The 13,888-nt window shown below is 38.5% G+C and overlaps 2 protein-coding genes across 2 annotated transcripts; one reads left to right on the forward strand and one right to left on the reverse strand.

The window, feature by feature from the left end:
* The first annotated feature begins 2,390 nt into the window (after nt 1-2,390).
* On the forward strand, nt 2,391-8,279 carry LOC126802547 (casein kinase II subunit beta-2-like). The gene is made up of 5 exons (XM_050530192.1): nt 2,391-2,544; nt 2,765-2,989; nt 7,434-7,540; nt 7,612-7,777; nt 8,042-8,279. The coding sequence occupies exons 1-5, from the start codon at nt 2,391-2,393 to the stop codon at nt 8,170-8,172; spliced, it is 783 nt and encodes a 260-aa protein (XP_050386149.1). The 3' UTR covers nt 8,173-8,279.
* Nucleotides 8,280-8,520: 241 nt separating this feature from the next.
* Nucleotides 8,521-13,192, reverse strand: LOC126803788 (DUF724 domain-containing protein 7-like). The gene is made up of 9 exons (XM_050531527.1): nt 12,707-13,192; nt 11,935-12,354; nt 11,116-11,436; nt 10,506-10,630; nt 10,240-10,351; nt 9,789-9,867; nt 9,591-9,683; nt 9,441-9,506; nt 8,521-9,302 (listed from the first exon to the last, which is right to left on the reverse strand). Exons 1-9 carry the CDS (start codon nt 13,190-13,192, stop codon nt 8,692-8,694), a joined length of 2,313 nt encoding a protein of 770 aa, XP_050387484.1. The 3' UTR covers nt 8,521-8,691.
* Nucleotides 13,193-13,888: the final 696 nt, after the last annotated feature.

Consider the following 13,888-nt stretch of genomic DNA (forward strand, 5'->3'; position numbering starts at 1 on the left):
GGGTAGCTAGGGATTGATTTATCTCCTATTCTCACATACCAGCCAAACCCTATACATTAGGCAAATTCCGGCCTACATTTTAACCCTGGCCACGTTAAAGTGTGTTGATGGTAAACTAGAAACTTGGTCCGGAGTCGTTCTCGATCAGCTCCTTGACCTTCCTTCTAACCGCTGGAACAATACGGACCCTATCACCGAAATTAGCACCACACTAATACTGTTACGTTGTATGTAAAATCACGGTTTCTCAGCTTGCTGATATAAGCTAGTTGACATCAAGGATGAAATTTGTGATTCCAAAGTAATTTTGGAATGTACACTAAACAGATTCAAATTGAATTGTGTTGACAATTTTTCTCAAGGGTTTTTATTATCTTTAAGAAACTGTTGTAATGTACAATGTGATGCTAACTTGAACTCCAAAATGAATTCAAGTGGCAGTAAAGAACACTAGAATTAAACTCACCCGATGGGTGTGATATTAATTATAATTACAATATAAATATAGTTTTCATTGTAAGAATGTAGGGAGATAGAGGAAATGATCTTTATATTTTTTTATTCTGATTTTGACTTTTACCATCTTTGAATTATATAATTTTATTTTATAATAATATATAGTAAAAGAGTATTTATGTATTTTTTTGTTATAATAGTACGTATAGATTTGTGCAAAAGAAAACTCAAGGAATAAAAAAGTGAACACAAGATTGAATTTCCTTTTCGGGATCTTAAAGGTTAGTACATAGAGGACGGACGTGCCTAAAAATTTGGGTCAAGCTTGTGCAAACTAAGCCCTAGCCTCATTTCGCCCTAGTAATAATTTGATCTCCAAAAAGAAGAATACATGTGACTAGCTATTTCTCCAACTGCATAACCCACTTCCTAATCAATCGATCGGTACACAAAAATTGGTATATATTAAGCTTTGGGGAGTGCTTGTTTATGAATCATACAGTACTCTAATTTCAATTCTTTTTTCAGTTGGTATGTACAGTAAATGAATATCTTATCAAAAGCTAAAACAAATGCTCATATGTGTGTGAATGTGTGATGGCATGCATGGGTCGATAATATTTAAGTTTAACTTACACAAGAGAACATACCTTTCACATTTTTAGTTTCTAGCTAGTAATAATATTGGCCGTTAAAGTGTTGTAAATTCGTAGTATCATCACTATCATGCATGCTAGATCAATGAAACGACATCAAAATTAAAAATGAATGGTCTTCCTTTAGGGTCATCAATTTGTGCTACTGTAGCACCACGTGTCAATGCCTAGTAGTCTACCATTTCAATCACAATTTAACATGTAAGAGTTAATTAAAAAATTATATTTAAGCTATTTTCTCAAATACTATTTTGGGTTTCTTTCTAAAACCCTACACCATATACTCTAATACCCTAAACCCTAAACTCTAAATTCGAAATCCTAATTTAATATCATTAAAACACATAAAGATCATTTCACAAATAATAAAAATATGTTAAATTATAATTTTAGTGTAATAAATCCACGTGTTGAAATATAACAGATAAAGATGATTACTAGGCAATCCACGTAGTATTACGGTAGCATTGAAAAATTTCTCAAAGTAGATTTCTTATATGCTTAGTTAGGTCATCAAAATTGCGTTTTTCTGTTAAAAATATGAACGGTTCATGTTCGACAGAATTCGGTCCGTCCATTTGTTATTCGATTTTGAGGGCCTTAACGATTACCAAATTGGCTGAAATTTTGCAGAGATGATCTACACAATATTATCTAGATACTAGACGGTGAAGATGAGAAAATTCGATCAAAAGTGGTAAAAAAAATGGAAATCCGCACCAAAATCATTGGTGCGGAACTCCGCATTTGAGAAAATCCGTATATATATGTATACACACACACATATATATATATATATATATATATATATATATATATCAAGTCGAGTTTAAAATTTCATTCAAATACTGTATGATGCTATATAGTATCGCGGAGAAAATAAAAGGTTAGGAACATCACATAGAATACGCGTGTAATGTGTAATGTGTATCTGCTAAAATGATTTGTTTTTTCTGAAATTCCTGGGAAAATGCGAAAAACAGATCCAAAGGTTCACTTGTTTGCCAGATCCGTACATCAATGTCGCCGTCGACCTACGAATACCGGAGCTGGATGTCCAAACCTCACTGTACATTTCAGTCGTCATTTCTAACTCGATCTAGCTTTTCTCTCTAGTTTTTGGGGGGTTTCTTTTGTTTCGTTGGTAATATATATAATTATTAGCCTATTAGGGTTTTCTTTCTTCATTCTTTTCTGGATACTACTTTTGTTTTATTGAATATTGAAATGATAAGAGATTAATGCATATTACTTGTAACAGCTAGCTAGAGGGAGACCATGCATAAACGTAAAGAAAATCATCATCATCGTCTGAGAGGTGTAGTCAGATCACATTCTGAACCAGCATTGAAAGACAAAGCTTCGTCGACTCCCTCTACCTCATTTGCTGTAGTTGAGAATTATAATAACAACCATCTATTCTATGAGGAGGGTCAGTCACTTCTAAACGCACACTACCTACCTAAATTTATATATGCAAATGATTATATGATCGCACAGCATTTTCTTCAGAGAATTCAAGTTTGTTGATAGCCAACTTGTTTAGACCTACTAATTAACCCATATTTGGGCCGGACAATATCATCACTTGTTTTCCTCCGTTTTTGTTTATATGCATTGATAATTAGTTTTGGTCCTTCATTTAATTGCAGGAGAATCCGAAACAAGTTGCGATGATGCAGAAGTTAGACGTTATGATGATGAAGAAGATTCAACTTGGATATCATGGTTCTGCAATCAAAAAGGGAACGAGTTCTTCTGCGAAGTGGACGAAGACTATATCCTCGACGATTTCAACCCCTCTGGTTTGAGAAATCAAGTGCCATTCTATGATTACGCATTGGATACGATTTTGGACGTTGAGTCTTCTGACATTGGTAAAAACTTAGCTGGCCATATTCCATGACTGCTTTGTAGAAATGTTACGTTTTCTCGTCCTGCGATTTCAATTGCATACCTACTCTAGAGTTTAGTCACAAATTTGTTCACCCTCGGTGCACATAAGTGTCAGCGTGAAACACGGCCCGTGAATCACAGAGTGAATCATGGAGTGTTTTGTGGGTAGACTAGTATATATGTAGGTCATCTGTGTATGAATAACAATCAAGCAATATAATCAAATTATTCAAGTTGGTATCAGAGCTGAGTCTCTGTTTTTTCTGGGATTTTTGTTTTTTGGCCGTGCACTTTAGTCTTTGCACTTCGGTCTCGCCGAGGACGACGCAGAAACTCACCTCTGCTCCGGTGGTTACCCTGAGGCACCTCCCCGCTGCTCTCTCCTCCTCGCTCCGACGACGACGCGATCTTCGAGGCGCTCCTCTCCTCCGCAACGACGACGAAGACGACATCCAAGATAAATCAGCAAATTTCCGCCTCCGACCCGGTCAATTCGACCCGACCCGGTCAACTCGACCTGACCCGGTCCGGTTAGCTTCAGTCAGTGCATACTAACCGACGGTGCAAGTGCACCGGCGACAGATTGTTCTCCATTTCTTGTGATTTTTTGCTGCCTAATCCCTGAGTTTTGACATTGTTTCTTGTCAATGGGTTCTGGACACCAAACGGAGAGTTCTAGGCTTCTTGATGTTCAATTAGTTCCGGAACCAGATATCTATGGTGTGGTTGGACATGATCATCATACTGCTGGAGGAGCACCTACAGCCTCCATTGTTGGCCATGGTCAAATTGGTATGGCTTTCAATATTTCTCACTCTGTTAGTTTTGATACATGGATTATTGATTCGGGTGCATCTGATCATATGACTTATGATAAATCTTATTTTACCATATTGTCCCCTCCACCCGTACCTTATGTTACTAATGCTAATGGTGAGGCATTCCCGGTGTTAGGGACATGGTCTGTTCGTATCACTCCAACCATAGAGCTTCACAATGTACTATATATACCCGCCTTATCTCATCATTTGATATATGTTCCCAAATTGAACGCTGACACTCAGTGCTCTGTGACCTTTTTTCCTATGTATGTGATATTTCAAGATCTTCTCCCCAGATGAGTAATTGGTCGGGGGTATCTGAGGGGCCGGTTGTTTCATCTGGATTTGATATACGCAGGGGAAAAACCAGGGGGACAGTCTCAGACCGCTTTACTCTTCACTTCTGACAAGCTAAGTGAAATTTAGTTATGGCATCAATCTTTTAGTGTTATGAAAAAATCTATGCCTACTTTGTTTATTAGTGTGGATGAGTCTTCTTTACGTTGTGAGACATGTGTTTTGGGCAAGAGTCATCGATCTACTTATTCCCCTAGTACTTCTACTAAAAGTTTTCTTCTTTTTGAATTAATTCATTCTGATGTTTGAGGACCATCTAAAGACTCTACTGTGTCAGTAATGCGATATTTTGTGTCATTCATTGATGATTGCACACGTCTTTCATGGATTGTTCTTCTTAAAAATAAAGATGAGGTTTTTCCCGCTTTTTGTGCCTTCCATACCTCTGTCCAAACACAATATAATGCCACCATTCGAGTTCTTCGTTCTGATAATGAGAGGGAATATGTGAATCATGTCTTTTAGGAGTTCTTTAACACACACGGAATTGTTCATCAAACAACGTGTCCTTACACACCTGAGCAAAATGGGGTTTTTGAAAGGAAAAATCGTCATTTACTTGATATGGCTCGGTGTATTCTTTTTAGTGCCCATATGCCTAAATACCTTTGGGGTGATGCTGTCATTACTTCCGCCCACCTCATTAATCGTCTTCCATCTTGTGTCCTTCAAGGAAAAGTTCTCTATGAGGTGCTTGCATTTCATGTCTCATTACCCTCTTTTCATAATCTTCATGCCCGTGTTTTCGGTTGTGTTGCTTTTGTTCATCTTCCACAACATCAGCGTTTTAAGTTGGATGCCCGGGCAGTTAAATGTGTGTTTGTTGGGTACGGAGGGCATCAGAAAGGGTACCGGTGCTATCATCCTCCTACCCGGAAGTACTATGTCACTATGGATGTTACTTTTTTTTAGGACATGAGTTATTTTTCATCTTCTGATATTGCTCTTCAGGGGGAGAATTCATATTTTGAAGAGTTGTATCATGGAGAGGGGGAGACCAGTGAGTCAGTCGATATGGTAACAGGTTCCGTTGAGATTACCAATGTGTCAGCTACACATGCACCACCAGAGGTCATCACTCGAGAGATTCAAGCACTAGAAGCTGACAACACAACATCTCCTCATGTTTCCCGTACAACTGTTTATACCCCTGACCAAAGCTCTCATGGTACAGAAAATCACTCATCTGAGATTAGTCATTCTATGAGGGATAATAGTAGACAATATGTTTTGCCAAATAGGTCTACTCGGGGTCAACCAACAAAAAATATGAATCTACCCTTCAGACTAAAGTAAAGTATCTTGTGGCAAATTTTATATCTACCAAAAGATTATCTAAGTCATATGAGTCATTTGTAAATCAAATATCTACTGTATCAGTACCTAACAAAGTGCAGGATGTATTGGGAGATCCAAAATGGAGGAAGAGATGGAAGTATTACAAAAGAACAATACTTGGGAGCTTGTATCTCCACCATATGGCAAGAAGACTGTAGGATGTCGTTAGGTATTTACAGTGAAGCATAATCCAGATGGGTCAGTAAGCCGGTATAAAGCATGCCTAGTAGCGAAGGGGTTCACCCAGACATATGACATAGACTATGATGAGACATTTGTACATGTTGCAAAGATAAACACTATCCGAGTATTGCTCTCTGTCGCTGCTAATTTGAACTGGCCACTTAGGCAGTTTGATGTTAAAAATGCATTCCTTCATGGAGAACTAATGGAGGAAGTATACATGGATCTTCCGCCTGGATATGTGGCCGCTTCTCCAAACAACTTCGTATGCAAATTGAGAAAGTCTTTGTATGGTCTTAAACAGTCACCTCGTGCTTGGCTTGGAAGATTCTCACAATTCATGAAGAAAATTGGTTATATGCAGAGTAATTCAGACCACACATTATTTCTCAAACACCAACAAGGGAATGTAACAGCCCTAATCATATATGTTGACGATATGGTAGTTACTGGTAATGATACTATTGAGGTGGACAGATTACAGAAGCAGCTCGCCACAGAGTTTGAGATGAAAGACCTAGGTACACTCAAGTATTTCTTGGGCATTGAGGTAGCCCGGGGAAGTGATGGTATCTATATCTGTCAGAGGAAGTACATCATTGATCTACTAACGGAGACATGTATGTTAGATTGCACACCAATTGATACTCCTATTGAGCAGAACCATTGGTTAGCAGAGTACCCAGATCAAGTGCCCACTGACAAAACTCGTTATCAGAGGTTAGTTGGACGCCTGATTTATTTGTCACATACCAGACCAGATGTTGCGTATGCAGTAAGTGTAGTGAGCCAGTTTATACATAATCTGAGTGTGGATCACATGGATGTTGTTGTGAGGATTTTGAGGTACTTAAAGTCAGCTCCAAGGAAAGAAGTAATGTTTTCTAATCACAACAATATCCTTGAGATTTGTGGCTTCACAGATGCAGATTGGGTTGGAAATATTATAGATCGGATGTCCACATCAGGGTACTTTACCTTTGTTGGAGGTAATCTTGTTACGTGAAGGAGTAAAAAACAAAATGTGGTAGCACGATCTAGTGCTGAAGCAGAATACAAAGGTATGACTCAGGGAGTGTGCGAATTGTTATGGCTTAGAAATTTGCTACAAGATTTGGGTATTAAGCCTAAATGTGCTATGCAGCTGCACTGTGACAACAAGACATCTATTGATATTTCACATAATCATGTGCAACATGATCGTACAAAACATGTGGAGGTTGATCGTCATTTTATAAAAGAGACGCTAGACGCGAAGATCATTAGTTTTTATTTTATTTCTACAGAAGAGCAACTTGCCGATATGCTCACAAAAGGAGTGTCTAAAATGGTCTTTCATGATTAACTTAGCAAGTTGGACATGGTTGATATGTATGCACCAACTTGAGGGGGAGTGTCAGCGTGAAACACGGCCCGTGATTCACGGAGTGAATCATAGAGTGTTTTGTCGGTAGACTAGTATATATGTAGGTGATCTGTGTATGAATAACAATCAAACAATATAATCAAATTATTCAAGTATAAGAATATCGATCTTTAACTTGTTTGACTAGAAAAGAACTGTCACATTTTTACGATGACAGAAAATGCTAATCACATTTGGGGAGTCTAGTCACAAGATGCAATATAATTTTAAAAGAATGTGAGTTTTGTTATATGTGCTAGCTATCTAGGTGCTTCATGTTTGATCGAGTTGAGTAATTTGTTTTCCTCTGGGATCAAATAGATGGTACCGATAATGAGCAGAACAACTTGATCGAATCCGCGGCAGAGATGCTATATGGTTTGATTCATGCCAGATACATAGTAACTACCAGAGGAATTACACAAATGGTAAGATTCATGTACAGCTCTTAATATCTGATTCCAGGCCTCTGGTAGCTAATAGTATTTTGCAATTTCAGTTGGACAATTACAGGAACTATGATTTTGGTAGATGTCCGAGAGTTAACTGCAGCAAACAAAGATGTCTACCTGTAGGTGAATCAGACACCCCAAGATTGGCTACTGTCAAAATTTACTGTCCCAAGTGTGAAGATATTTACTCCCCCCAGTCCAGACACCAAGAACGTATCCTTAACCATTGCATATGTCAAAAATATTTTTCATCTCTGGGTCTACCTGATTTGATCAAACAAGATCAATGTGTGTAAAGTGTTTCCAATCTTGGTCACTGGTGTGAAGTTTTAAGTTATCATTAGAAATCACACATGCAGTGGAACTCGGCTTGTGACCAAGACTGGGAAACATTTGAATTCACGGTACAAAGAGCCAGTACAAAGAGGTCAACTGGTAAGACTAAAACACAGAACAATGTTTCCTTGACAAGGTTAGAAATCGATGGGGCATACTTTGGAACCACATTTCCTCACCTGTTTTTCTTGACTAATGGGCATCTTAAGCCACAGAAGGCGAGTCAGAGTTATGCTCCAAGAATATATGGCTTCAAAGTCCACAAAAAATAGGCAGGGGAGGTCACTTCTCATTCTTTATGCCTAGGTCGATCATAACTTGTTTAGTCTGTGCAGTTGTTGGTACGTAATTATATATGCATCAGGTTGATTCTTTCAATATAAACGCAGAACAGAAATACCTTCCTGCAGTCATATGTAGAAAACGTCATTCTTTCAGATCATGATTTCATTGAGATGCATCATGCATGCATGCTGGTCATTTACTTTTTGAACCCTGAAGTAGCTAGAAATTTAATTTGAAGTGGAAGGGGCTAGCTAATGTAGGCCAAGAGCTTTACTATAAAGACTGAATAGTTTCTCAAATATATTATATATATATATAGCTCTAGCTTAAATATGGCATCATAGACTCCTATTACCAGCATTGATCATGGCCGCTACCACACAGATTGGTACTACCACCATTGTACAAGTCAAATGTGTATTTCCATGGACAATCTTGTCCAAACAAAATAGGATTAACAAACTGAGTAATCATCTGGGGGATTATCAATCACCAGAATGCCATAATCACCATTCAGCAGCCACTAGTTTTCCGAAATCACACCTTGTACTCTGGATGTCTTCATTGATAGCTTTTGCTTCTGCTTGCAACCTTCTAGTTTCAGAAACTTTTTCCTTTTTCATTGACACTGCCATCATCCGTTTTTCTTTCAAGTCCTTAATCTTCTTCTCAATCCCACCGATTATTTCATCATAGGTAGTTGTCTCATGAGTACTCCCTGTGATCCTAAAGTCAACTTCTCTTGATCGGTTCTCAAGTTGTCCCAACTTCACTTTCATGTCTAGCAATTCAGTCAGACGATGCCTTATTGCCTTGTCATCAAATCCTAACAATTCCAGTTCAGCTGGTCCTTCCAAATAGCTTTCCACTAATTCTTTAGGATCATCAACTCGTAAATTGGAAACCTTCTCAACCAAAGAAGCAAAGGCTGACATACTTCCAATGGCAAATCCTTCACGAAATACATCATTCTTCTCCACCAAAGGACGAAAATGTGGCTTCTGCGGGAACTTTTTGAATACTTCCATGGATTCAAAATGTTCCCATAGTGGAGATATCTTCACAAAAGGCAAAAGTGGACTTTCCTCTTGTTGGTTGACAGTCCCAGCATGGTTACCTAGATCACAATGTTGATGTTTTGTCAGACAAACTGCAGACAAAGGAATCTATTGAAAATTATCACAACTCAAATAAATTAAGCAAACTTGGAAATAGGGTTTAGGATTGATATTGTTTTTTTCATGTTCAATCATACCTATATGTTCAACATTAGTCTCGAACACTTCATCAGTGACAACTCCAGTTCCATTTTGCTTCACACCTACAAAACCACTGGTTTTCAGGAAACCTATGCTCTATTTCCATAGTGCACATACGGAATTTTCAGGTTGTCAGCCTCTTATACCTGTTAGTTTGAACCTTTTCTGTCTATGGTAAGTTTCCAGGTTTTGGTTCAACCTAGGACCTGCAGGCTTTTCAAGTAAATGATTCATACAACCTGGAGCCACAGATCTAGTCATTAAGTTCTATATAACCAAATCCTGGTACATTAGAGATCTCCAATCTAGTGAGTAATTTCCAGCTTGAGATACCATATACATACCTGCTGTTGGATCTTTTGACCTTTGAATAAGTAACTCAGCTTGTGTTTCCTTCCCTATAATTCCACTGCTCAGTTCATCCTACATGAGTAAATAACAAAAAATGATAGTGGCCACAATATATGCATCCAAAACCATAATTACCATAAGCCAAGCAGAAGAGATTTAAATTAATGCAAGATCAACATCTAGAAAGAAAAAACTGAGATTTCTCTAAGAAAAAAAAAACGAAAAGCCGTTACTAAGGACATTTTTTAGATAATCTTGTTTCCTTGGTAAAAGAAGAAAACTTTGAGCAGCAGTACTTTAATATACATTCTTTGTATTAGCTTTCATGAGAATCATCTTCTTGTTTTTTCAAAAATAAGTTTTACTCTTCAATGCCACAATGCTCTTGCATGTGTTCGGTAGGAAGCACTCTGGTCTTACATTTAAACTGCTCAGAGAGCTTACCTTCACAAGGAGCAGAGATGTATTTCCAGCATGCAAGCACCTAATTTTTTCAGGTTCTGACACGATAGTTTCATCTTCAATGTACTCTCGGTCACCTCTTACAATTTGCTGACTGCACACACACACACACATGCACTTTTTGATTAAAAACTGTAATTAATGTCGATATATGCACATCTCGCGGTGTGGATGTTTTACCATGCAATTTTTGGGGTAAACCTTTCCTTTCCTTCCACGTTTCACAAATTTTAAGTCTGGTTGCGTACTTGTTTTGACAGCAGTGGCGACTATCCCTTCGATGTTTTACAAATTTTAAGTCTGGTTGTGTACCTGTTTTGACAACAGTGATTGCCCGACTATCCACTTGTTCAACCTGCTGTTGTTCATTTGTCTGCCACATGGAATAAAATGCATACACATCAGGATATCGGGTGCAGAACTCAGAAAAAATCATGTCAGAGAAGAAACAACTATTTCATCTCTCGGATAACAAATAGGAGCCCTACTTTGAGTCATTAAAACGAAAAATGCTGAACCAAATTATCTATAAAAGAACTGCACCACTTGGACTACTTACAGGTCAAATGGTTTACTATAAGGGCTCTGCGACTATTAGCCTTAGCAGATGCTAGAACATATATAACATCAGGTATGAACCACAGAGGCCTAGTTTTCCTTCCCCCTTTTATATATTCAGAAAACATGTAAAGTTGAGTAGTTATATGTGTAAATATTACCCTAGCAATGAGCATTACTCAACCCTGCACTTGGGGTTTAGATATGTGAAAATTGACTCCTGGGTTTGTTTACCCCAACATAAAATTCATTAAAATGAGACCGGATACCACTGATTTGTGTTCTCGAGAGAGCACTTACCTCTTCATTATCAAAAAGGCCTTTCCTCTTGGATGCCATAGCTGGGGTCTTCCTTCGATAGGATTGGGGAAGAGAAGAGGTGTCTTCTGAATCTTCCTCTAATGACTTCTTGCAGGGAGAGGGACTTAAACATGTTGAATCATCACTAGGATGCTGAGATATTTTCAGTTTGTCTGTGGTCTTTCCACAAGGTAACATATCTTTGCAAGGACTCAACTGCTTCATCCCAAACTTGGTACGACGAGGTGTTTTGCCCCCAGAATTGCTGGAATTTTCATGTGCATGTCTCGGTTGTCCATATTTCATAGTAGAATGAAATTCCTGAAAAATAAAAATAACGAGCATTATGCCACCCACTGCTAATCTGAGTCTATACATACTTTTCAGCTTTTAACTTCAAGTTGAACATCATTAAACTATCTGTATCCAAATTGCATCACAAAGTTGGGGGGGTGGGGGAATGATATTATCACTTGATTCACTTCCTTGTCATCCTTGATTGGTCCCAATCAAAAGGGTAAGCCACATGAAATCGATTTGGTAAGATAACTGTTATAATTTTGTGAACAATGAGAATTATCAACTGATTGTAGGATGTCAAAGGAGTGATTAAAGGATAATGTATTTCTATTTCTTGGAAACCTGTATGAAATCATAGTAGCAAGGTAACACCTCTAAAGTGAACTATGAACCATCCCTATGAAGGCGAAACAGAGTAAATGTGCCAATCATTAACTTGCAATGATAGAAAGTTAGTCCACCATTTGCAGAACTAAAGCAGCTATGATCCTTGTCTAAACAAAAGGAAAGCATACATACCAAAAGGGTAGTCCATTTTTTGTCAATCCATTCCAAGTGGCATCTTAATTCTGAATGACAGAACTCCTTCTCCTCCTTTGTGAATTTGAAAGCGACAATGTATTTCTTGTCTGCAAGAACTTTTGTAATTTCCCCAACCCACCAACCCATGTCATCAAAAGCATCCACCATTTGCAACAAGGCAAAATCGTTTTCCTCTTGCTGTGGAGGGCAAGGCCGAATCTGATGATCAGCTACAACTACTTTAACAAGGCCATTCTCGTTACCATTTTCAGGGGTCTTGTATCTATATTGCACCAAGAAAGAGTCACTCCCAAGCTGACCAATAAAAATTGCAGGTATCCAAGAACACCATAGATGATTTCTTTCCAAATTCACTTCAACTGCTGTCCCTGGCTTGTAATTTGATCCCCCAAACTCCTGAATCAGTGCAAAGACAACAGTTTTACTTTTACATCATCAACCATAATCAACACCATCACCTCATGAACCTATTTCTTCCTTAAAAAGAACATTTTCATTCATCAAAATCATAACCAACCTCATTAGCATCATAAAGGAATCTCCTTTACCCTATGTGGGTTCTTAAAAACCAAAACTTTACACAACACTCTTAAAAATTTGCTCTTTAAAACTACGAAACCAAACATAGACTCAAACTTTATGAACAATCAAGACCTATCATACAGCACAAACATAACCCTGCATCAAAACACAAAACACAAACCACATAAGCATTACACCAAATTGAACAAGAACAAGAACAAGTTACCTTCCTTGGAGCTCTGGTCCAAACCCCATGGTCCCAATCCCAATGTGGCCTCAACCCACTTCGCTCAACCTCCAACACATCCGGAGGGTTCTTAAACCCCACAGTATACTTGTCCCCCACAACACTCATTACCACCCCAGGCCACCACCCATCAGCATAAAAAGCATCAACGACATCGTTCTGCTCAAACCTCTCCTCCGCATTGTCCGCCAGAGGAGCCGGCCTGAGAAGCCGCAAGGTGGTGGGCTCCACGAGCGGCTCGGTGGGGTCATTGTCGGAGACAAGAGTCTTGTACTGAATCAAAACCTTGGTGGAAGTAAAGGTCTTTCTTTTTGAGGCTGATGGGTTTGCTGGTGGGTCTAAAATAGTTGCAGGGAACCATGCACATTCGGACCCTTTATCTTTGCTCAAGACTTCGACGTCGGCGAGGAGAGTGAAGTACCCACCACCGTTGTCGCCGCCATTGCTCTCCACATGCTGCTCCATTTCGGTTGCTTCACAGGTTCAGAGGAGGACCAAGTGTTGGAATAGAATTTTCTGGGCACACTTTTTTTCTACACTGACAGAAACAGAGTTGATCTCCAAAGATGTCCGCTGGCGTGTCGTCTCCTAGCTGTGATGTTGACACGTGTGTTTGCAAAACCTTTGTTTTTTTTTTGAAAGGGAAACCTTTGTTTTATCAAAGAGAAGATCTTTGTATGCTGACTTCTTCTCTGTAAATATGTTTGGGGGGAGATTTAGGGATGAGATTTTTTGCGTAGTGTTCTGTAATATTGAAACTTCGATGATGTTTGAGTGGTTTGATTAGTTTGTTGGATGCACCGTAAATGTTTTTTTTTTGAGAGGGAAACCTTTGTTTTATCAAAGAGAAGATCTTTGTATGCTGACTTCTTCTCTGTAAATATGTTTGGGGGGAGATTTAGGGATGAGATTTTTTGCGTAGTGTTCTGTAATATTGAAACTTCGATGATGTTTGAGTGGTTTGATTAGTTTGTTGGATGCACCGTAAAAAGAAGATTCGTAATCCGAACGATTTCAATCTATGGTTTTGGGATAAGTCACTGAATGAGGCACATTACGAATAGTTTGTAGTCTAACAAATTCGTACTCTAATTTCTAACATACGAAACATTGTAGGATTTTCATTATTGGAGGATTATGACCAAACTCTAAAAGAAACAA

The sequence above is a fragment of the Argentina anserina genome, chromosome 7 (assembly GCF_933775445.1).
Source record: "Argentina anserina chromosome 7, drPotAnse1.1, whole genome shotgun sequence".
Taxonomy (NCBI): Eukaryota; Viridiplantae; Streptophyta; class Magnoliopsida; order Rosales; family Rosaceae; genus Argentina; species Argentina anserina.

Coding starts and splice junctions, on each gene's coding strand:
- LOC126803788 (XM_050531527.1), bottom strand. CDS start 13,192: ATGGAGCAGCATGTGGAGAGCAATGGCGGCGACAACGGTGGTGGGTAC. Junction 9,684..9,788: donor GTCAAAAGATCCAACAGCAG/GTATGTATATGG, acceptor CTGTGGCTCCAG/GTTGTATGAATCATTTACTT. Junction 9,507..9,590: donor GAAAAGGTTCAAACTAACAG/GTATAAGAGGCT, acceptor GTGGTTTTGTAG/GTGTGAAGCAAAATGGAACT.
- LOC126802547 (XM_050530192.1), top strand. CDS start 2,391: ATGCATAAACGTAAAGAAAATCATCATCATCGTCTGAGAGGTGTAGTC. Junction 2,545..2,764: donor CCATCTATTCTATGAGGAGG/GTCAGTCACTTC, acceptor ATTTAATTGCAG/GAGAATCCGAAACAAGTTGC. Junction 7,778..8,041: donor CCAGTCCAGACACCAAGAAC/GTATCCTTAACC, acceptor TGACAAGGTTAG/AAATCGATGGGGCATACTTT.